A 24482-nucleotide genomic window follows, 5' to 3' on the forward strand; every position below is an offset into this window, starting at 1 on the left:
AAGCTCTTATTTTGACTTCAGCTATTTTCTATGCTTAGTAGCTTTAAAGATAATTTTCCTGAGCAGTCTAAGGCTCCTTGCAGTTGCACTTCTTGCCCTAAGCTGATACAAAACTATCAGCAATGATAATGTTCAACAACAGTTAAGTTTACGAACATATCCTCCAGAGACGAAGCAATTTGTTTTATTTTTATTTTGTCATACAGCAACATATTGGTCTAAATGATGTTTGAAAACTTCTCTAAACGCTCCAGATGTGCTATTCTATGTTATTTTGTTATTTTGTTAAGTAATCAAGTTTGAATATGTTTCATATAGAAATGATGGAATCAACTGATTGAACGCCACCATGTTTAATCTTTTAACTGTGGAAAAAAACATGACCTCCCTTTTATCAATAGTAGCTGCGGCCGTGATATCCACTGTTTGGATCCTGTCAGTTTGTCATTAAACTCTCATCATACAGGCAGATGTCAAGAACATTTAAAAGTGAAAGCACAGCAAAGGCAGAAAAAGTTCTGTATTAATTAAAAAGACAGGATATTGGGCCGTCATGTGGCGAATAACCATAAATGGATGAGTGACTTTTCAGCAGAGAAACTGCCGCACCTCCTCAGATTCACCAACAGTGTAATGATTGTCCACGAATCACATGATGTCATTGCTTTCTGAGGAAGCTGCCATGCCCGTTGTCTCCTGTCTCCACTTGAACGACGGCGGTCCTCCTGCTAGACAAAGCAGACTTTACTCAGAGGGCACGCCAGCCCTTGGCGGGAAAGATTACAAAAGAAAAACACAACCCACGGCATCACGGCCTCACGAGCTGGCGGTGGAGAGTTAATCTGAGGGCGGGCAGACGTGTAGTTGAGGGTTATCGAGTTGTTTGTGCAGCTCTCTTGTCAAAATAATTTCCTCTACTTCTAAAACTTCTCAGTGCGGTTGTCACTTATCTGCAGGAAGTAGACACCCTTCGTTTAACCCCCATGCCTCCCCTGGGACGCGTTTTTAAATAGGGATATTGTATGCTTTGGAGTTGTTTACATTTTGACTGCAGCGTGCCTGCTGAGCTGAATATGGCTTAATGATTAATTACAGGCTACAGATGCAGGGGTGTACAGGAGAGTCGGCTCCTTTAGCAGCACATAGTTTCGCAGCTGTGACATCAATCAAAATCGTGTAGGGTTGAATTTTACTACTTCACTGAAAGAACTGAGTCACATTTTGTTTTACAGCCACCACACACACAGAGCTCAAGTGTGTTTGTCTGGTCACGTTAGAAGAGAATGGCTCCCATTAGTGAACTTACAATAGCCTTTTTTTTTAAATTTTTTTTTATCTGTATTTATTCAGGGAAGGTTAACTGGTTGTGTGTGCTCTTTCCCTCCCTCATACTGTAGGTCACATTCACAGCTGGGAGGAGCCCAGTGCAACCACAGCCTTTGAGGACTTCCACTGGAGCAAACATGGCTTTAGTCAGATGCACCATGTTGGTTTGGGAGGAGACACCAGAACCTTTTCAGTTTCTTAAAGGCCCAGAAAACCTTTTTATTTTTTTTTATTTTTCAGTCAGTGTCTTACTATGAGTTTTTTGGTTTCTGATTAACTTAGGAGTTTTGTCATATGAGAGAATTTCTGTATTTGTGTTGTTGTTCTTGCTTTTTTTCCTGATTTGTGGTCGGCAGAAAAAAGATGATGTCATGTTTTTCCCTGCACCAATCAGCATCGAGCAGTATTTGAATCAAAATGTGATGCCAGTTGTGGGGTTATGTTTTTTTTTTTTTTTGTTTATGTTGACACCTTTAAATTTTCCCAAACCCACAAAATCCAAATTAAGCAGATAAACTGATATTTTGATTATGAAACTCTAAACTTAAACTTTAATTTTTGCATATTTAGTCATGAATATTTAATGGTACATAGAAAGTCAGAAGAGAAATACTGCACAGAGTCAAAACAGCTGCATCATAACCAGAGATATTAAGTCTGTTTCCATCCACCTGTTTTTATGTGTAGTTGACAAAAATTCAAAAGTGTGATGGAAACAGACCTGGTGACTAAATCATGAAGTCTATAGCAGCAGACAGAAACATCAAACTTTGTCAGAGTGATGGGGGAAACCAACTTTCCTCACCTTAATACATGAAATGAACAGTGTTTTCCGCTGTTTGAGGTTTGACCGGAGCTCTTTTAATGAATTCATCTCGTCCCCTCTTATCCTGCAATAGTTACATTTTACTCAACTCAGAAATTAGTGCTAGCAGCTGATTATCTCGCTGAACCAACTCCTAATATTCACTTATTAATAGCGAATGGAAACACACATTAATTGCATTTTCTTTTGTGGAATTTCCCCCAAAAATTGGTTAAAATTTGCACCAAATTTGGATGGAAACTATCCCATGTATTCTTCAACCTTGTCAAAATCTGGTGCCTTTATTCCTCACGATGAAGATTCAGGTGTAGCCTGGAGGTGCCGGGCCGAAGCAGGGGCGAGGAGCGAGCTGCGAAGGTCTGGTGAGCTCACTTCTTTCTAACTTACCACCAACAGATTTTGTTTGTTTTTCAAACTTATAGTTTTCAGACCCAACTGACACCGACTCAAATGACATCACTTGAGGCAGTCCCATCAGATTTCACACAGCTCCCTCTGCAGCCACAATTTTATCCAACTTTTTTCGTGTATGCAGCAGTACCTCCCGAGCCCTGTACACACACTTAAATGTGTGAAATCAGTGGAGATCCTCTTTAAGATTTGAAGCCAAGTGTTTCAGGGCTTTGAATCAGATCCTGTATTTGGCGCCAGAGCCTCCGTCTGAAGCCCGTCCCCCACACACAGCTGCATTACTTTCTACAAGAGCAAAACTCTCCTTTTCAGATTGAGTCGTGACATTCCCCCGTCCCGTGCCTACAGTATGTTCCTTTTGGTCCCAGATGGTCTTTTGGCTCAACTTGTTTAAACCACAAATCCAAACACATGTACAATTCAATGGGATTACCATGGTAGTTCAGCAGTATCCCATACATGGCTCAGCTTTAACAGCAAGGACACAGCTATTTAAGAATTCCCCTCCCAACATGACTGGAATACCTTGGGAACTTGCCAGAGACCAGACAGAGCCAAATGCACCAGCTCTTCACATGACCTGTGTGCCTCAGAAAGCAGGCCTGAGCTTCTTTGCGCCACTGACTCTTCACAAGATATTCTGGGATTCTGCTGAATAGTATTATGTTGACGTCAAGTGGCTGGACCGGGGAGAAATTCTCCAGTCTGCCCAGACCAAACTGCGCAGTCTGGAGCGTGCCACGGAATAATTATACACATTTCAGTGGTTAATTATAATGAGTTAATTCATGCGTTTAATAAGCCATCATTTGCAGCTTTGAGAGGATGAGTCTCTTTTGTCAGCTGGCCAATTAGCGCCTCTGTTGCTGCTCTGTGGGTTGGATCCCCTTTAGTTTTTAGTGTGATAGGCTGTGTGTTGAAATTACATAATGGACGCTGTGGAAATTCATGAAAGAGATAAATGAGAGAAAACTCAAACAAATCAAAAACAAAGGTCCCGTTTAAAACCCTTTTTTACCCACACTAGCAGCTCAGCTTCAGGGGCAGGACTGTCAGTCGGTCCAGCACTTACACTTCCTCCCTGCTTGGTAAATTCACTTTTCTTCAGACTCTACACGTCCACTTTGTAACGCAGGCTTTCTGTTACAATCTCAAACTGAAGTTAAAACAACCTGATATAATGACCCCATACAACTGTTTTCTTGGCTGTACTTTGTGTTAGCAAGTGTTAGCATGCTAATACGCTAAACTTAGATAGTCACAGCGGTAACCCGGCTAAACTGTGACAACCTTGCTTTTCTTTTACTTATTTACTCTTTGTTCTGTATTCATACTTTCTCTAAATTGAGCTATCTCCTCTTTGATTGAATAAACTTGAGAGTTCAACAAAAGGGGTGAAAGAAAACCCTGCTAGACATCAGCTTGTTAGCATTGTCATTGTGAGCGTGTTAGCATGCAATTTAGCTCAAAGCAGCACTGCACAGAGCCGCTAGTGTGGTTGACAAAGTGAAATTGAATTGGAACAGATAATTACCTTTTGTAAAACGTTTTAGCAAGTAGTTTTCTGATTAGCATCATTTAAATGTAAATTTAATGAATCACTTTATTTTTCAAATGACTGTAGGCTAATTAGCTAATGGAAAAGTGTATAATTATCTCCAGACTGCCTGACTAACAAGATGCAGTCAGCTACTTTGGTTTTCTTCTTTTATTGACCTGGTAACATTCTCGCATAAAGCTTCATTAATGATTGATAAATAATTTACTAATGCTTTTAAGCTATTAATAACATTTTGTTGCCAGGTTGTTATGAATATTATAAATATAAATAAAAATAAGCTGCTCATAAATTGATTTTTGATCCAGACGTCCTGCAGCTGGTTTTTGTTTTGGAGAGGTTTCCCAGGTGAATTAAAGAGCTAAAAAGACACCAGTGTCAAGCTGGAGGATATTTAACGAACCCAGACGTTGTTCTTGTTAATGGCTTAGAACTATATAAAAAAGATCAGAAGAAAAATCTGAAAAATGCAACTGGAAACCAAAACCAGACAAATATCCACAGATAACACATAATTAGTAAAAACAATTTCATCAATCATATAAAGTTAAAGATCGCCAGGAAAGATTAAGGGCTCTAACTTGAGGGCAGTTTGCAGTTCATTCCATTTTCAAAGGTGAAAAGCACCTAAAAGTATTTCTAGCAGGGTTAGTGCGTTCATATGGAGTCTTATCTAAGGATAAGTAGTTACTGTATCGTGTATCACACAAGTACAAAGTTTAAATGAGAGAGGAGATGTGACGTAGTTTGGGAGATGATTAGTCCTTGTCAGCTAAGAAAATCCATCTGACTTTGTGATAGAGAGAGCGACGATGAGTAAGAGATTTATCATTAGTGAGAGTCTCTTTGAGTTTATTTTGTGTCTCTGTGGTAGTTTTGTCTCTAAGTAGTTATTTAGTGTCTTTTTGTACTTTTATGTGTCTTCGTTGTTGTTTTGTGTCTCTTTGTGGTAGTTTTGTGACTCTTTCTAGTCACAAAGTTGACTTTTCCAAAAGAAAATGCTCTGGCCCGGGGGACACCTGACACCCTGGGCCCCTGGGCCCCTGGGCCCCTGGGCCAGTGCTCAGGAGACCCCTTCAGTAATTCACTATCATACAGGGTTCAGCTGCTGAAGTAATGATGGTTCAGTGGTTCAGAGAACAGAATATCTCCATAATCAAGTGCAGAAATATATGATAACGTAACTATACTTTTTAAATGACGGACGACCTTAAATCCTGTAAAGAACCTAATTTATTTTTTAAGTTTTTAGTCAAATATTGAATATGAATCTGCTGTCAAGCCAAAAAGAAAAGTATTATGTATAGCTAATCTATAAAACATCAGTAAATGATTTATTAGCTAGTGAATGAGCCATTTATATAAACCCTTTACAAATGGTGCCTTATCAGAAAGTAGAACCACTGACTTTCATCACCACAGAGCTGCCGTTGCTGTGTATTCGCTGCACCTCTGCACAGCAGTCACAGCCGGCTTCCTCCAACCAGGGACCGGGCGGTGAGCTGGCAGTCTGCTCCCTCTCTGTGACATCACTTTCCCAACCATCCACCGTTGGAAGTTTGTCCATATATGGAAGAGCACTCCACTTTCTCCTGACTGTCGGGGCTATCCCGTGTCGGCATCTTTCCTGCTCCGTGTGTTTGTGTGAGAATGTGAATACGTGTGTGTCTGACAGAGAGAGAGAGAGGGAGAGAGGGAGGGAGGGAGAGAGAGAGGGAGGGAGGGAGAGAAAATGGAGAGAGTGGGTTTACCTTACAAGGCAGACAGACCTGGGCATAGCTTCACGTGTTTACAGGAGCTGCATTGTGACTCACTTCTCTTTCTGAATGACTGGAAGCTTGTCGCTCAAGTACAGGGTGGTAACAAACTGTAGTGTAGGGTGGAGGAGACCCTTGACTTAAAGTACTTATAAAAGTACTCCATCACAAGTAAAAGTAGTAAAGTAAAAATGTTACTCAAGTAAGAATGTACTTAAAGTACTCAATTTAGAGAAGTGGCCCCTGTGACTGTTTTACTATTATATATTATATCATTAGATTATTACTGCTCATGCATTAGTGTGTCAGCAGCGCTTTACTGTTGTGGTTAATTGGAGCTATAATAGATTAAAATGATTAATTAATTAATAAATCAAAATAAAAAGCAGTTGTCGAAATGGTTAGGTTCAGTTCTGCTTGTACATTTTATACATAGGAACATCATATTTTACAATCTCTTCATATGTTTTGTGTGTAAAATATTGATCTGTAAAGTAACTATAGCAACTAAGCGTCTAGTGAAAAGTGCCATATTTCCCCTCGGAGACGTAGGTAGAGTAGAAGTATAATGTGGCATGTACAGTACAATAAATAAATAAATTTGTTCTCCTCTGTCTCACCCTCAAAACAGATGGGAACGAGCGCTACAACGAGACGTCCACAGATCATTTACACCATCAAAAACCTGCTTACAATAATGATATTCAAGTAGTATAGTAGCCTATTCAATAATATAGCATTCTGAAATTTGACTAAATAATGAGCACTTTTACGTTTATTCGAGTAAGTATATTTGGCAGATGATACTGATAATACATTTCCTAATAGTACTTTTAAATGCAAGACTTTCTGATGCAGTACTTTAATGTTTTAGTGGGACATGGTGAAATTCATTTTAACTGCTTCATATACTGTTGGAGTAACTACAGCTGTGAACAAATGTAGTGGAGTAAGAAGTACAATATTTCCCCCTGAGTTGTAAGAATAGAAGTAAACCATAACACTTTGTATTGTAAGTACAGCACCTGATTAAATGAACTTAGTTACATTACACCACTGCTTTTACTACATTTTGAAAGCTGGACCTTCACTTATAACAGAGCACATTTACTGATTTAAGGATCTAAATACATCTCCAGGTTTTAGAACTTGAGTTGCATCATATAAAAGAATGTGTTACACTAGTTTTATCCTGATTACAGTCTAAAGCAAGGGGTCAGCTATTAAGCTAATCTGTGGGCTGGCTTTTCTCCAGTCTTGTTCAATGGGCGGTGGATGTAGTTTTATAGGTGAGGTGGAGACAGTCATACATCTTTTATAAAACTGTTTTTTAAATTGTATCAAAGGGCAGATATCATCTTTCTCTTGACAGAGTTACAGCAGCTCATGTTAATACTCACTCTGCATCGTTTATATTACAGAAAAGAGCAGCGAGAATTATACACAGAGTGGGTTCAAGGCAACATACCGACCGACTGTTTATGCAGTCAGGACTAATGAGACGTAGCGTCGCAGCCAGTATTAGTTATGTAGAGAGCAACAGGAAAAAAAAGGCAGAAAATGTGCTAAAGTTTGTTTTGTTTTGTTTTTAGCTGTGAGAAAGAGGACCACAGCAGGAATGTGATTTTAAGCATCAGTATGCGTATGGACCACTTTAACGCAGATGTGTATTTCAGTGTGTGGACTCGGACTGAGTGAGTTAAAGGCTTGTTTTCAAATAGCTTTCAGTTTGAAAAATGTATAGAGAGAAAATTATTAGAATATGTGAAGTTGACAAAAACATCTTTTATTTCATTTTATTTTTTGCCGATTAGTCAATCATTATATTTGCCGTTTTGATTTCACTTATAAGTAACTACATTTGACAGGCCGCCGATTTCTATTGTTTCCTCTCCCTGCTCCTAGTCAGCGATAGAAAATGTGTGCGAGCAAATTGAACTGAATTGAGCAGAACAAACAAATAAATGAAAGTAAATTCTGGAAAATGACTCACAAAAAGAAATGTCTGCTTTGTGTTGCGCTACAAGACTTGAGAAGTAATTGAAAAGTAACTGTTTCATTTTATAGTTACATTAAAGTGTATTTGTTTTGGAGAAGCAAATAATAAATCAGAGTCAGAAGTTACAACGTCATGTTTTGCATTTACATTACTTCACCTGCAGTCTTGGTGCAAACTTTAACTTTAGACCCAACATCTTCTCTGGGGGGGCCGGGTCTGGCCCGCGGGCCGCTGTTTGCCTACCATTGGTCTTAAGTATCCTCACAGTCAAACAGTCAGATGTTTGGATCAACCTACGCAGTCAACCTTGGATATAAAGCCTCAGTAATGACAGCCACGGCGGCCAATCCGCTTCGGGGAAGGCGGGGCCTGTAGCCCCGAGGCGTCCAATCAGAAGCCGCGGTCGGTTATCGATTCAATTTGTCTGAAGCAAAGTTTTTTGCGTCTGTCGCTCCCCGACACTGGACCTGCCTACTGCCTGCAGCCGCGGAGTTCTCCTGCTGGGCGAAAAAACAGAGCAGATAGAGGAAGAAAAGAGGCAGAGTTGGAGGGAGAGAGAGAGAGAGAGAGAAGAGAGAGAGAAGAGAGAGAGAGAGGGAAGCCGGGGGTGGACCGTTAATTTCATCCACACACCGTCTTGAATGCGTGGAGGAGAGTAGACTGAGCTGATATACTGCTGTAAAAACATCACCTCGCCGAGGACCGGGGGACACACGAGAGAAGCAGAGAGCGTCTCTATATATATATTATATATATATATATATAGGCTATATATATATATAAAGCTTTATAAATACGTGTATAATATGGATCAGTATGATGGAGACGAAGATTATATGCCCCAAGAAGATGACTGGGATCGGGATCTCCTCCTGGATCCTGCATGGGAGAAGCAGCAGAGAAAGGTGAGCGACTGACTTCCTTCTACCTCCGGTGTAAAGGTGCGGAAGTGAGGGGTTTGTTGGTTGTGATGATAATAACAATGAAGCTGGTTATTATCATTATCAGTATTATCACTCTCACGTTAATGAGGGTGTGTGTTGAAGACTTTTACAGCATATTGAACAGAGCTCAAGGGAAGAAGCGGCAACAGCAGCAAACACCGACCGGCAGCTGTGTCATGATCCGGCTCAGAGTGTCTGTGGCACGGGCCGATCACCTGTGCGGCTCTCGGCTACTTTTTCTCTTTAGAAGAGCACGGTACACATCCCAAACTTTTCTCGCCTTTAGATCGCTCTCTCTTTCTCTCTCTCACACACACACACAAACACACACACACACACACACACACACAAGCTTGCACATATCCTGCGTAGCGTTATGAAATATCCTGTAGCAGCAATTACATGCAGGAGGCCCACCCATTATCTCTGCAGCAGGAGGGAAAGAGTAGAAGAAGAGAGGAGAGGAGAGGAGGAGGAAGGGGGGAGAGGAAGAGGAGGAGGGTTGTGTGTGTGTGTGTGTAAAGTAAAGTTAAGTAAAGTAAAGGGGGTTGAAAAATAATTAAAAACTGGACAGGACCTTTTCCAGCGCAACAGATGTCAGCCATGCGCTTGGCTGCATATGGTGTGGGACTGACCCCTCCTGTCATCTGCTTTATGATGCGACGTGGATTAGGCCGTGCTTAACAACCGGGAGATGGAGTGTGTGTGTGTGTGTGTGTTTGGGTGTGTGAGGAGGAGGAGGAGCGGGTTAAACCTACTATAACTCACTTTGCATCCCCTTTTTTTTTTAATTTAATTTCCGCGCGCTTTCCACTGCACCGTTTGGGGGCAAATATATAGATTCGTGCTTGTTTCTAATTTCTGTGATCACAGTTTGAAAGTTGGTTTAATTTCTAAGTATATTACTGCTTTGCTTTTTTCCACTTGGGTGAATATGAGCCTCATTACCCGGCGTGCACTCGTGTCACCTTCATTATAAAGAGTTGTGAGACATCCATATATTGTCTTAACAAGCCCAGATCTCCTACACGCGTCTCACAGCTGCCTCGCTTTTTCCAGACACAGTATGAATGGTCTGTTTCGAGAAGGGGTGTTACTTTTTTTTTTTTTTCTTTCCTGCTCCCCATACTTTTCCTCTGCTTAAAAAAAAAAAGAAGAAAAAAAAAAAGAAGGGGGAAGAAAAAGCGCAGTGGAATCTGAGTAAGCGCTGTGGTTTGGGCTGGGCTTGCATGGGAGCGAGTGTGCCCAAAAATGGTAATAATCGGCCCCTCTCGCTGCTGTTGGAAAACTTTTTCCCCAAGTTTCTCTCTTGCACAGCGAAGCTCTGGGCTTCTAGTTTCCTGGATTATGTCATCGGCAGGCTGCTACCGGTCGAAAGCAAATTAAGGGAAATAAAGGGAAGGTATGCAGGAAAGGCTGAGGTCAGGTGTGTCCGCCAGAGGAGGACATTATCTACTGCTGCTGCTTCTTTAAAGCCTCCTCAGTCTTAAGTGTGTTCATCCAGGAAAGATGAAGTTTACACAGACCTAAAGGAAACATTAACACCTGACAGTCCTCTCCAGTCTGTGTAACAGACCTTAATGAGAATTAAATAGTTTTCCCTGATGACCCGCACATTTCTGCGTCTGCATGGCCCTCATTGATCTCGCCACCCTGCAGAGAGGAGGGATGTTTTATTCATCTGTTCCTCTCGTCGGAGAGCAGCGATAAGTGCTTATGCTCAGATCTGACTAGACGCATGGACAATTACAGGCTGAGAGACGGGATGACAGCAGCCCCCCTCCCCCTAGCAGGCATGCACCTCTGCCCTCATCCTCAGGGAGCGTTAACTGTCACACACACACACACACACACACACATAAAGAAAACACACACACGCCACCCAAATTCCTTCCAGGCCTCAGCAAACAGCTTTGCTGCTGATGAACAGATAATCTGGAAGCCTTTCATGTTTGCTGAGTCGTTCCCCATCAAGAAAAAACATCATTATTATTAACATATGTATGATTCTGATCTGTGTGGTGTTTGAATGCATCAAGCAGCATCCTGGAGGAGCTTCTTTCGCCTTTTAGATTGAAACAAGCAGCTGAAAAACATAAAGAAAAACAAGGACGAAACAACAACAGATGTCATTTGTGTATGTTTGCCGTTACCGTGCTGACTGCATGTAGTAGTCGGCAATCAGAGGCATATAAGTAAAGTTATAAAGGCTCTGTAGCTATTCATTTGTCAAGAAGTGACTGGGCAGCAGATATTTTAACACCAAAGTCACCGTGTTTGGTCCAAGAGACAACAGAACTGAGTGTTGTTTGTTCTTTAAATGTCTAAACTAGAGTTTAACAGTAAAAAAAAGATAAAGAAAAGAGAAGCTCATGTTGCGCAGGTGAAGTCTTTTTTATTTTGCAATTGGCTTTGACGCACACAAACCCAGCATGTCAGAGAGTGCTTAAAATATTTTGAGTGCGATGCAAGTCTTAACCTGACCCCCAGGTATAAAGGAGCTGGTATCCTCTTATCTTGGAATCTTAATGTCTTTGCCGACCCAGGTGTCTCGGCCGCGCTGTGCCAGAGGTTACTTAAAGCTGCAGCTCCCACATATTTTCATGCAACATAGGAGTTTGTTTATCTATTTTCATGACATCACATCTCTATAAAAGAAACAAACACACACACCTCATCCGTCTCTAACAGTTTTTTTCCCCCTATTTTCTCTTCATAGCTGGAAGGTGGAGTTCAGGTGTTAGCTGCCGTAGCTAATTTGTCCAGGTTTGTCCTTATAAGGATAAAAACTGCAGTACCTTCGATCAGGCCCTGCCTGTAAACCTCCCGCCTCCTACATCCTCCCATCTCCCACACCCCAACTTCACTATTCCCAAACACTCCCAACCCACACCCACATTCCCCTGCTCCGACTGTACAAGTCAGGTCACAGATAAGATCGACTGATTTTTACGATTTGTTCACTTATGCCAAAAGAACTTTTGTCTCGTTTCTTGACTTCAAAGCTCGAGTTGATCAGCTCTGACAGACATGGACCATGCCAGCTCATTTGTCTCGTAAGAAATGAAATATCTGGCGTGTCTCTTCATGTAACCCACCGACTGAGTTTATGGATTTTTTTTGGAGTGAAATCAAGGTCTGGGTGTTCAGACTGACGGGCAGTAGCAGCCGTTGGTCAATACATTTCTACAGGACTTAATTAATCCAGCCCACAGGCCAGGAGGCTGTGCGGGAACTTGTCTTTTCGTGTGACAGATATACAGGAAGTGCCCACTAAGCGAATCAGTCATCAGACTTGTCACCACTTTACACTCCCCGCTTTGACTAATCAGCACAGGCTGGGCGGGGCCGTCGCTGGCATTCACACCGAGCATCCTGACCCACATCTACACAGACTGACATTTTATTGCTCCTGGAGAAAATAGAGCTTACGGCAACTGCAGTAAGTCTGATTCTCACAAAGAAGAACAAGCCTGCTTTTGTTTCCTGTTCCCAGGAATAATTAAATTACAGTATGTGACAGGTTTGAGTCGTCAGGAAACTGAGTCAACGCGTGAAATGACGTTTCAGCCCAAGAAAGGAAAACCAAAAAGAGTTACGTGTTTTGTTCCAGGGCTGGCAGCTGTTTACTAGATTGCATAATAGGATGTGTAATGTCAGCTCTGACCACCTCACAGAATGCTTCCTGTCATCAGATTCCTATGCTCCCATGATGCACCTTGCACAAGCACTATATTAACAAAAGAAGAAGAGCGTCACAGACCGCCGATGACAAAGCAGGGAATGTCAAAAGAATGAATTCCCTTCTTTCTCTGTGTGGCGGCGGCTCTGCTCTCGACCCCGATGAAGGCATTATGTGCTGAAATGTTGCTTCTTTTCACTACATAAAACATGAGCGCGCAGACGAGCGTGTCCCTTTTTTCTTCTTTTTTTTTCCATATTCAATAAACTGTCTGGCTGTGTCATGTGATGTTTTCCATCCTACAGCCTGACTCTGTTCACTAATGTCACCCAGAGCTGCGCTTGATTATATGATTTAACTCACATGCATTTATATTCTTGCGAGTACATAGAGCCTACATGGTATTTTAGGAAAGTGAAATGTCATTTTGTAAATAACCTTATGAGAGAGCTGGTGTTATCAGCTGGTCATCATCGCCTGGGGAAGTAGAGAAAAGGTTTGCTGCAGCATTAATACACTCAAATGTTGCGTTTAAAGCCCTTTTCTCACAGACCAAGGTGACGCCTTCAGGTGTCTTTTTTTTGTCGAGCAACAGTCCAAGATCCTCATATCCAAGAAGCTAGAAACACATATTTTAAATATTTGACTCTTTTGCATAAAGTCATGATTTGAGAATTTGATTAATTCCCACTCTGCTTTCTGTCAGTCAACTAATTGATTAATCGACAAATCGCTGCAGCTCTACACTCAGTGTTTCAGACATCCTCGCTTACTGTCTAATATTAATTCAACAGTCTAAAATGAATCTTCTTCATCAACATAGTGCGCGTGTGGTTTTGGGCATCATAAGAAAACAAAAACTGAAAATACACAACATTCCTCACAGGAAGTAATCAAAACTTAGACGGAGGAATTTGTGAATGGCTCACTGTAGGAGGCGGCTTGAGAAAGTAGGTTGTCAGGGACTTTAAGTTGCCCCTGAGCAAGGTGGTAAACCCCTAATACCTCCGATAAAACTGCTCTTGGACCCACAGACGATTGTATTATTGCAACACTTCTGAAAAATCCACATTCTTCCTTTCAATACGTCCCTGCATAAAGGAAGCAGTCCCACAGGTTCTTATATTGGGGCTGCTTCACTTTCTCCCCTTTTAACATTTTTTGAGTTTGAGTTATATGATCAGTTCAATACCTCACTCATACCTGGATGTTATGCATGAAGCTGGGCACAGTTAGCCTAGCTTAGCATAAAGACTGACACGGGGATACAGCTGACCACCCACCAGCACCTTTAAAGGAAGTCGCTGCTCCAGCCAAGAAATATTGAGGCACGTAACTCCCCATCAAAACTCACTGTTTTGTTCAGGTTAAACAGACAAGATCTAACATGTTGGTTAGTCATCTTTAGAGTTTCACATTTTGTTACGTTTGGACAGAGCCAGGCTAGGTTTCCCCCCCTGTTTTCAGTCTTTATGCTAAGCTAAGCTAACTACACTACTGTCATTAACAGACAGGTATGAGTGTTGTATTGAACGTCTCATGTAACTCTCGGCAAGAAAGCAAATAAGCTTCTTTTTATTTATTTTTTTTAAATAAGAAAAGCCAACTGTTCCTTTAAGGAGAGGTGAAAGAGTGAAGCAGCTTCGTGTCTCAGATGGCGCCTCTGTCTGAATCACGGATGCTTCTGGGAAATGAGCAACTTTCTGTCTGGTTCTTTTGACGGGAGACGGTTCACTGTCCATTTCTCAGTCAGTTAGTCATCTGTCAGCGTGGCGGCTGCTGCTGCTGCTGTCGTCTGTGAAATATTTCAAAGTCAGGAATTTGAAAGATATCTTAATAGAGGTCTGATAATCCTGCGTCCGCTCACTGTCGAGGCGAACGCAGCTGGACTATAAATCCCAACAGGGGCTCCCCAGCGAACTCATCATCCACCCCGGTCACGCTGTCAGGGGTCTGTCTCGTTTGTCCTGATTGATGGGGTCACACGTCGACACCCCGGCTCTGAGGGCCCAGGAGCATCCACCCGTCCCATCACAGGAAGTTTTATGTGTGTGCTCCCAGCTCAGCCTGGTCGGTACGATTAAAGGTGAACGCCCACTTTTTCTTTTTTTTTTAATTGTCCACTGAAGATTATTTTCTTTTAAATCTGCATGGACTTCAACTAGCTTTCAAAAGTTTGAAATCACCCAGAAATATTCATGTTAATGATAGAAATTGGTACTTTTATTCACCACGGAAACATTTAAATTGATCAGAGAGTATGAAGGGAACCAGGACATTAAACTAACGGCTGTTGAAAATGGATCTCGGCTGTCTTATGTGAATCGTTTGGCTTGTCTGGCTATACATTTAAATCAATTTAGTGCCACCTCGGTGGATAAAATGCTCAATGAACGTTTCTGGGTGCTTCCAAACTTTTAAACGCTAGTGTACAACAGAGGGAGATAAATTCAGGAGAGTGTCTTTTTTTTTTCTTTGGGATTCAAACCGAGCTGCCACCAACAAGCTCACCTTTCTACCCATCTTCTCCTCCCTCCGTCTTCTCCTCCCTCCGTCTTCTCCTCCCTGCCTGTAAGTCGATCCTGCGTGAACACGGTCAGAGTTTGATCGAGTTCGCCTCATAATTAACCGAAACATCTTGTTATCTGCCGCTAATGAGAAGCTTCCAAGTCAGGAGGAAACCATCTACTCTTTATAGCCTGAAGCCGTTGGCTGATCTATGGCGTGTCAGAAGATACTGACCTGTGTCTAATGACTCTTACATAACCCGACTCTGCGTCTCAGGGAGGGGTATTGTTCTCCGGTCTTGTGTGTCCTGTGGCTGTTGTTGGAGAACTGGTGGCTGTGTTTACCCAAGAAAAGTCAATGCGACAGCTGACAAACATTGATCCTTCAGAGAGTTGTTTTACTGCACACACAAGTGGAAACACTGGGGTCTTTTCACTGTGCTAACAAGATCATTAGATTCTCAGCTCTGCCAGAGGCATGGCTGTATGGATGGTGAGGATGGTCTTTTTTGTCAGTCCACCATTTTTGCTGCAACTACTTTCATTCATGGTCCCCAGGGGATGAACCCTAATGATTTTGGTGATCCCCTGACTTTTCCTTTGGCACCACAATGAGGTTCGCATTTTTGAAATATATCAACAACTATTGGATATGGATTGCCAAGAACTTTGGTTCAGCATGTGTCAGCATATTAGCATTCAAGGCACAGCTGTGTCTATACAGCCTCTCTGAGCTGGAGCTGCACGGACGCGGGACTTTTGGTCTCGTTAGAAAATAAAATATCCTTTAAACAATCTGGATTATATGAAACTGATCAAAATAGTCTAAACTACTAAACATTTATTGGATTAGTCACTTGGAAACAGTTTTCCTCACATACCAGAAGTTTTTTATCCCAGCTTCAGCAACTGAATAATCATGTTTGTTTTTTTATTGGTGTACTGCATTTCCTTTGTGGTTTTCTTTTTTCTTTTTTTCTTTTTGTTTTTGGTGTCATACCTGTTGCCGTGCCAGTGATTGAGAAAGCGTTTCCCGACTGACTGAGGAGAGAAGGTTGAACTCCCCATCCTTTCTTGGTCTGGAAAACATTTTCATGCTGTTGTTTCAGCTCTCCTCCCCGAACACTTTCTCCCTTATTTGTTTCAGGAAGGTGAAAGCTAATTCTTCCTCATCAAGCTGCATTCTGCATCAGGGTTTTTTAGAATTCACTGTTTGAAAAGTCAAATGTGAGCAATTACCAGGCTCTTATCTGAACAGCTCCCAAATGCCAGGGCCCTGATGCAAATTCTTGCATGGCTTATTTTCTCAGGCTCATGCTCCAAATTTAGAAACCTATACCGAAATCCAAGCTCATGGTTATAGGTCATTAAAACAGTTTCGAGGCCAATTGTGCAATGAATTTTAACGACCAAGTTTTGGGGGCTTGGATGTGTTTGACTGCTTTGCTTCATTTGAGTTGTATAATTACCAATTCATCCTGCACAGACCTGAGTTTGGGGTTTGTATCTGCAGCGTGGTGGCACATTTAAGACCCCAGACAGGGAGTCTTTCTCCTCATCCACCATGGGATTTGAGGTCAAGGTGCATTTCCGGTAGAGCAAAGAGTGCAGAGCAGAAAAAAAAAAAAAAAACCTGCCCAACGCTCAACCACGTCTGGAACCACTACGCACTTATAGTCACATGCATTCAATAGCATACGACCCAGAGGGGGTTTACGGCGATCTATCCGCATGTTTCCAAGGAATTTTCCCGCACCACATGGGGAGGATGTAGTTGGGTCTTTCCTCCGCTAATGCTATTAATCAAACCTCATGCAGTCTCAAGTGCATGTGCTCATTGCGAAGCCTCTCTTTGAAGCTGGGGGGGGTTCGTACTGTACTCCGGAGAGTGCATGAACACGTGAGTGCATTAGCTGTAAGCCTCCTCAACGGAGCAGCTGCAGTGTGTCTCATTTAAGTGAAAGCAGCTTTGAGTAAACAGACACCGAGGTAAAAGCAGGCAGCAGGCACACCTTTCCATTCAGTAGCTGTGTGGGTGGAGCTCTGAGGGGGGAGAAAGGAGTGGTGGGGGGAGGGAGGCAGTGAGGGGAAGAAGAGGCTCAGACAGAGGAGCTTTAAGGTCTCTGCACAAAGAGAGCGTGTTCAGGAGGCCATCCTTTGTCACATTGTCAACCTGGAGTCAATAATTTATCCTCACCAGCCAGGATGGCGCACGAGCTATCGAATGACTCTTCAGCTGTTTGAAGGGTGTTTCCCCTCTGCAACGTACCTGCTCTGTCATTAACGGTGTCGGGTTAGTTACTCCAAACGTGTAATCAATTAAAAGTAAAAAAAGTAAACACATTTATTACTTAAATAACTTTTGTTGCTCAGCACAGCTCCACCAAAGTTATCATTAAAACACTCTAAAGCCTCCACACCTGCACATCACATCTTCTGTATTAGGAGCACATTTTGACTTTGACTGTGTGAGTTAGATGATACAGCTCTCACATTTGTCCATTAAATGTAAGGCTACAGCCCAAAGCCAGCTAGCTTAGCTTAGCACAAAGACTGGAAACAGAGGGAAACATCTAGCCTGTTCGAAGGAAACTCAATCCACCTACAAGCGCTAAATTAACTAACGAACTTAAGCTTTTTTAATAACATTTTATTTTTCTGTTCCCTGCACAAAAACCACACCGTAAAGACGACAACTCGCTGTGAGCTAGCTGTTTCCCACATTTCCAGGATTTATGCTAAGCTAACCTAACCACAGCCACAAGAGTGGTATCAATCCTCTCGTCCAATTCACCACCAGAAAGTAAATGAGCTGCTCCTTTAACACGTGTAGGAACAGAAAACATTGCGGGTTCATGTAGCTGCTGACCTACTTTTTAGAAACGTAACTAAACGTCATCAGCTAGCTTAACATTAGCCCTCCAAGGACAAAACCCCGTAGCTAATGTTAGCATTACGGCTACAAGCTAACCACCACCCCTCTCTTCCAGCTCACGCTGTCCTGAATGAGTGTGTCCACTGAACGCACGTAAAATTAATATCAATTCTCCATCAAACTCCTGGAAATCAATCCAACCCCCAAAGTTGCGAAGTAACAGGCGTTGCTGGAATTACACATTGTAATATTACTGAATTTATATAATATGATATTTAATTCATAACAGGGAGCCTAATTGTAGCAGTGTAACATCACGTATTTTTTGAAGTGGTACCTTTAAGTGATGGTAAAGGGGGATTTTTACAGTTGAGCATTTGTTCAGGTTCTTGTCTTTATGTATCTGACTTGATAAAGTTTGACTCTTCCTCTGCCTGTTCAGCCATTGCAGCCTTCATTGCTCTCACTACCTACCCAGCTCTTGTTCTTCTTCTGTTTATCCAAAATCAGCTGCTGCTGCTGCTTCGGCCGGAAACTTATCAACGCATCACTTCCCATGTGGCAGAAGATATTTCCCCAGATGAGCTCATGTAGCTGACAGTGAGGAGTGTAGGACTGCAAGAGCTATAATGACACGGGCTGAGTGGGGTTTAAAACGCTATTATGTTATGTAAATGAGGGACAGGGTGTGAAACTGGAGATCTGTCTGCATTAAAGTGCTGTTACCGGCGCTTTCTCAGTCGGTTGTAGCTAAAAAACTCCCCATAGTAAAAGTTTGATGTTCTTGTCTGTCGTCTTTTACTGTTTTTCTTCTTTCCTGCCGCCTTTTGCTCTTTCTTTCTACCCCTCTTCTGCATGATGTGACTGAGTGGGTGGCGATGTTTTTTTAAGGTAAAAGTTTTTTTTTCTTTCCTGTGTTTTAGCTTCATCCTCAGCGTGTTGAAATCTCCCTCCAGTCGTATCAGGAAGCCCGTCTTCCTCCGCGCACAGGGTGGTGCATCACCTTTATTTGCTCTGCGTGTAATAAATAGGCAATTGCAGAATTTGAACAATGAAGACAGGATGTTTCTGAGGGTTTTATTTTCACTGCAGGCAATTAAGTCGAGTTCAGAAGGAGTTAAATTCAATGCGGTGGATCAGGCTTCCTTGGTGGCCTGTCAGAGGAGTTAGGAGTGCAACGGTTAAACCCACACTGTTTGGAAAGGAGCTAGAGCAAATGTTTCTGTGAACTGGGTTTAATGATAATGTTGGAAATAAATCAATCCATCAATCTGTGTTAGTAAGTCCTTGGGAAGAGTGTGTTTGGATGAAAATGGAGGCCAGAGGCTATTTGTTCAGCTGCACTCCTCCACTTTTCTAAAGTGGGACAAGTATCGAACGTCTGAATTTCAATCAGTGGCTTCTATTGATCGTCTGGTGCACCGGCGCTCATGGTCAGTTAGAGTTGACTCTCTGCAGGCAAGTTGCATTACGCACTAATGACTCTGTGCTGTTGGTGATACAGTCTGCACAATTACATTCTGCAGGAGCGACAAAGCAACACTGACCATCACTTCTTCCCGCTGCACTACTTTTCTGCCACAGCAGGATTAGTCCGCACACTTCTGACGTTACTTCTTTTGTGACAGCAAACAGGCAGCCACTTTGAAGTGCTCACACCAGATCTCATTACAAGCTGTATCACACACTCGCCCCTCGAGAGCCCCACCCCTGGTAACTCGGCACAAGAGGAGCGCCCGCCTGCACCTTGTTGGCGTGTAGTGGAGAGCCCTTGGCAGAGCGGCGGGGCAGCAGAGTGGTTTGAGCCGTGTGAAGTGCTGGCAGGTGCTGCGGCTGGTGGACAGATGCAGATAGGGAGGGAGGATGAAACGGCAGCTCTGCCAGTCACAGCTGATTGTGCAGTTCATTTTCAGCTGTTGGTCACACAGGAAATACTGAAGTTCAAAGGTTGTGAAGAGCTCTGCAGGGGACAGATGTGTGTGTGTGTGTGTGTGTGTGTGTGTGTGTGTGTGTGTGTGTGTGTGTGTGTGTGCGCATGGTCCTTTTCTTCTTTTTCATTTCTCTCTGACTTTGCCATGAACCATTTCTTATTTTCCTGTCCGGTGTAATTACAACCTCTATGACCTTCCACTGATCCCGCTCGGGTAAGCCAGAAGAGAAACACAGATACCCACAAGATTTTTTTTTGCCCAGCAGAAAATAGTTCCCCTCTCAAACCCTTGTCCATCTTCTGGGTCTGGTTTTATTTTGATAAAGCTGTTTACACGTACATTTAAAATATAATAATATAATATAATAATAACAAAATATTTCTATTAACCTGTGGATCCTTCCAGCAACTACACTCAAACATTAATTCTAATGCAAGCTAGGGCCAAAATCCAGATACAGAGACGAGAGCAGCTAATAAAAATGTTGATTCACCCATCTGAGCGAAATTCAGTTTTTACTGAGCACTCACAGCAATTGATCCTTTCCAGTGGCAGTGAGTGCTTTGTGGACATTTTAACCCCGTGTTTTGCCTCTCAGGCTGCTTATCATTCTGAGGTTGTTGGGTGCACACATGCAAAATGAGACGAAGAAAGCAGGTGCTGCTCGTGGCTGAAGAAAGTACATCAACCTCCACTTCATGCTGTTCAGAATAAAAGAAAAAAATTTTCTTTCGTAGACAGTTAATATAGTCTCTGAAAAGAAGTTTGAATTTAAAAGTCGAAAATAACGGACTGGAAATATAACGTTATTTATCATAAAGTATCAGGTCTACAGTATAACTAGGAAATCTAAATGTGGCTAAAGGGTTAGTGCCTTAATAATGCAGCAATTCAAATAGCATTTGTGTTTTTGTAAACCACCATTATTATGAAAAGAATAATAACAAATTTCATAACATTTTATCTGTTAGGTTGATATCAATTATATGAATGAAGATAACTGCATTCATTTAATTGAACTGTTTTAACTCTGTGCCCCTCATCTGAAACCAAACCTGTGCCTTTGAACACAAGGGAAAGAAGTTATGGTCCTAACTGTAATAATACGTGAAAATGATGCTGTGCACATATTAAACAAACACACGTCTCAAAAATATGTTTGTTTTTTTTTAAATCTCTGCTTCATCCATGGCGTCGCTTCTCTTTTCTTCTTCTTTCTCATAAATGGAGTGGAAGCTTAACTGACTTATTCTGACTCAGCTATGGTTGATAATAAACCAGATTAAGAGCAGAACTCGGTGCACGTTAACATAGCCATAGCTTTCTGGTACAACCGCAGTGATGTGACTGTAAGCGTGCATATTCCAGTGCAGCTTCAGTTACGAGCTCGTGTGTATTCTGGGGATCATCAGTGCTGTTCCTTTACATTTGTAGCAGGAGGCAGGAATTTCCAACCAACACAATATGAGTGTAAAGCCGCATAAGATGCAGCTCGGCTACTCAGCAAGTCTGCAGAGTGAGTGTTGCTCATAATTTCACTGTGCGACATAAATACACCGCTCCGCGTCAGGACCGCTTCATGTCGAGGTCAGAGGAAGTCAAGTGGCCTCTAGGGCTGAACCGAACGGATCGCCGAACTCGTGATCGAGGTTCCAGATGATGTATTACCTGGACCTGGACTTTTTTTTTAGCTGAGAGTGGCTTTCATTTCAGGTTTATTTGCTGAACTGAAAATGCTGCCACTTCTCTGTTTGGCTCACATGTGGAACTGATGATCAGGAAGCTTCACTTTGTGTGTTTGGTTCTCGAAAGCATCCCACATATAAACAGCACCGAGGCCAAAAAACAACAAAAGGCTCTAGTCCTGCTAGCCCCACCCTCCTCCCCACAACCAAGTCACTCTGCCTGGCCCACACACACACTCACACACACACATACACACACACACACACACACACACACACACATACATACATACACACACAGTTGAATTGTAGATCTTCAAATTTCCTTTTCTTTTCTCCTGAACTCTTTAAGGACTTCTTGTTTGTGTTAGCTTAAAAGCCGCATCCGTTGATGAAGGTCATTTGAAAGCTCCAGAACAGCTACTAAATAGACTTTGTGGTGCCGTTTTAACACATACTCCTTATATAAGTAGGCCTACATGTTTTTCCTACTACTAAAAATTAACATACTACTTGTTCACTAACCGCTTACTAAATCTAAAGCTAGCACCACTACTGGCGAGCTAATCTGCTAGCATGTTTACTGACCACCATACATTAGCTAGCACAAGCTACAAGCTGCGTCTTGCCGGTTGTAGCTGTCCCTCGAGACACTGAACAATTTAACATTTTTGTAATATGCAAACCTCTATGGAAAGAGTTTGTCGAAATAAAAACACTTTTACAAATTCTTCAAACATCATAAGGAAAGAGTGTTTGTTTTTAAACTTGACAGAAAACGTTGCATCTCTGACCACAGCCGGTTTAGCGGATAGAAATGCAGCACATAAGTACAGTGGCCTTAACAGGACACATACAGTACAGCTGGTGTGTAGACGTGTTGAAAGCGTCCTTTGTTCGAGTGCAGTGTGGCTCCTCCCAGCTCAGCATTTCTCTGAGTCAGGTGATGGTCAGCAGTGAAAAACGCTGCTCTGGCACAAAGCGGCACCAGGACCGAGCCGCACGCTTCCCATCACACGACCACTGCAGGCAAAACGAGCCGGAGCTGACTCATGAGTACTGTGTTATGACTCGGGTGAAGTGGGCCGCTGTACTTCCCATCACACTGTTTAGATTGGCGTCTGACTGTTGTCAGAGAGAGCCGACAGCTCAGGCGTGACTCAGGACTTTTGACTGTGCTGAGTCGTTGTGATAATAAGTTTATTCCTGTTGAGTGCAATGAAAATACTTTTTTCTCTTTGCAGTGCACTGTGCACTGTCCATTTTTAAATAAAGTTCTATTGATATTCATTGATACTTTTTACAGTATGTCACTGAGAAAAACTACTTTTGAATGAATGTACTTTCTTTAAAATTTACTTTAAGTGTATAAAGTATGAATGTGATCTGCCAGAAATCTCCACTGGGTTAATATTTAGGTACGACTTTCAGTATGTTGTCTCATTTGTATGTTCCTGTGTTTACAGTCCTCCATGTTTGTTTCAGTACCATAAAGCTGACAGACACATACAGTACAGAGAACAGGAGTCTCTACAGACTGGCCTTTGTTCAGTGGGACACTCCTGCTTCGAGCCGGTGAAGCAGGGAGATACATGTTCACGCTGGGCTTTTGAATGACCTGTTGCTCAGCATGGCCTCTTTGATGCCTCTGCTGTATTTGAATAGCATCTGCTCATGGATTTGCATCCAATTTGTGTGCTGATGTGAGATCAGCAGAGGTGCTGCATCTTCTTATCAACATGTGTCGCGCTCACTCAGACATTTGTCACGACACGATGACACATTTGTGTTTGTCTTCACCAAATATGGAGACATAACGTTGCTGAGGCATATTTCTTGTATATCGTAAAACCGTTTCGAGATTGAGAAAAATGTTTTTGTTTATAGAGGAACAGGAGTATTGGATTCAAACATTTACTCAAGTTAAAGGACTAAAGTATCATCCCCAAAATATACTTTAAGTATCAAAAGTAGAAACTCATCGGAGTGTCATATCATTAAATATTGTTGGATCATTATTATTATTTATTAACTTATAAGCAGCATATTAATGTTGTCGCTGGTGGAGCTCATTTAAAGTACTTTATATTTTCTTGAGCAGCTAAATCCTTTATTATAAGTGATATACGATATGTGAAATCTTAATGTGCAAAGTAACTAAAATATACTGTAGGATGCAGAAATAGAATGAAATAGAAAATCAAAACACAAGAACTTAATTAAATGTATTTAGTTACAGTTTAGTGTTTTGTTTTGTTCTGTTTTTTTTTACCTAAAATCTGGAAATCCTTGGGTTCCACCAAACTCTCACTGTTGCAGATGTGTTTGTGGTTGTAAACTTGTGCTGTGTGTGTGTGTGTGTGTGTGTGTGTGTGCTGACGTGTTGGATCCCAGCGAGCACTCGGGGAGTCGTGGACGTGGGTTTTAAGAGCCTTGGCGCTGCCAAGCTGTTTGTTTGTGGGTCTCCAGGCTGTTGTGGTTGTCATAGCAACCGCCCAGTGTTAGGTGCTCTGCGGCATTTTCACAGACGAGCCACTCTTTGTTCAATGAACTCGGTTGAGGAAAGAGCTATTACAGCCACTTTGACTTCTCATTGTAGCACACACACACACACACACACACACACACACACACAAACACGCACACACACACATGAATATGCATTAGGGCCGCTTTGGGCCACAAGAGAGTAAATATCAGTGGACTGGTCACAATGGCTGCTATTCTTTGTCAGTCTGCACTTCTTGGCTGCCTCACTGCTCCGTCAGCACGCGCTTCAACTGTGGACATTGTGAGCGTGCATGTGAGAAAGTGCACGTGTGGAAGTGTATTTGCTTGCATCTACAGTAAAGGAGTCTGCATGCATGCGTTTTTTGCCACAGAGTTCATGCTGACGGACTGTGTGTGTTTTTCTGTGTTAGCATTTTTTTTTTTTACATTTTTCCTTGTGTTCATACTCCGGGCTGCATTTGCTTACGTGC

At 42.2% G+C, this 24482-nt stretch overlaps 1 protein-coding gene across 3 annotated transcripts in view; it reads left to right on the top strand.

The window, feature by feature from the left end:
• The first annotated feature begins 8335 nt into the window (after window positions 1-8335).
• Window positions 8336-24482, top strand: part of actn1 (actinin, alpha 1) — a 58269-nt gene continuing 42122 nt past the window's right edge. For all 3 annotated transcript variants that reach the window (XM_023421040.2, XM_023421036.2, XM_023421038.2), the window contains exon 1: window positions 8336-8782. In XM_023421040.2, coding sequence (XP_023276808.1) covers window positions 8684-8782 — 99 coding nt within the window. In that variant the 5' untranslated portion in view covers window positions 8336-8683. The remainder of the gene's footprint in view (window positions 8783-24482) is intronic.

This window comes from Seriola lalandi, unplaced genomic scaffold (assembly GCF_002814215.2).
Source record: "Seriola lalandi dorsalis isolate HSWRI2012SDOR001 ecotype SW California unplaced genomic scaffold, Sedor1 jcf7180002054660, whole genome shotgun sequence".
Taxonomy (NCBI): Eukaryota; Metazoa; Chordata; class Actinopteri; order Carangiformes; family Carangidae; genus Seriola; species Seriola lalandi.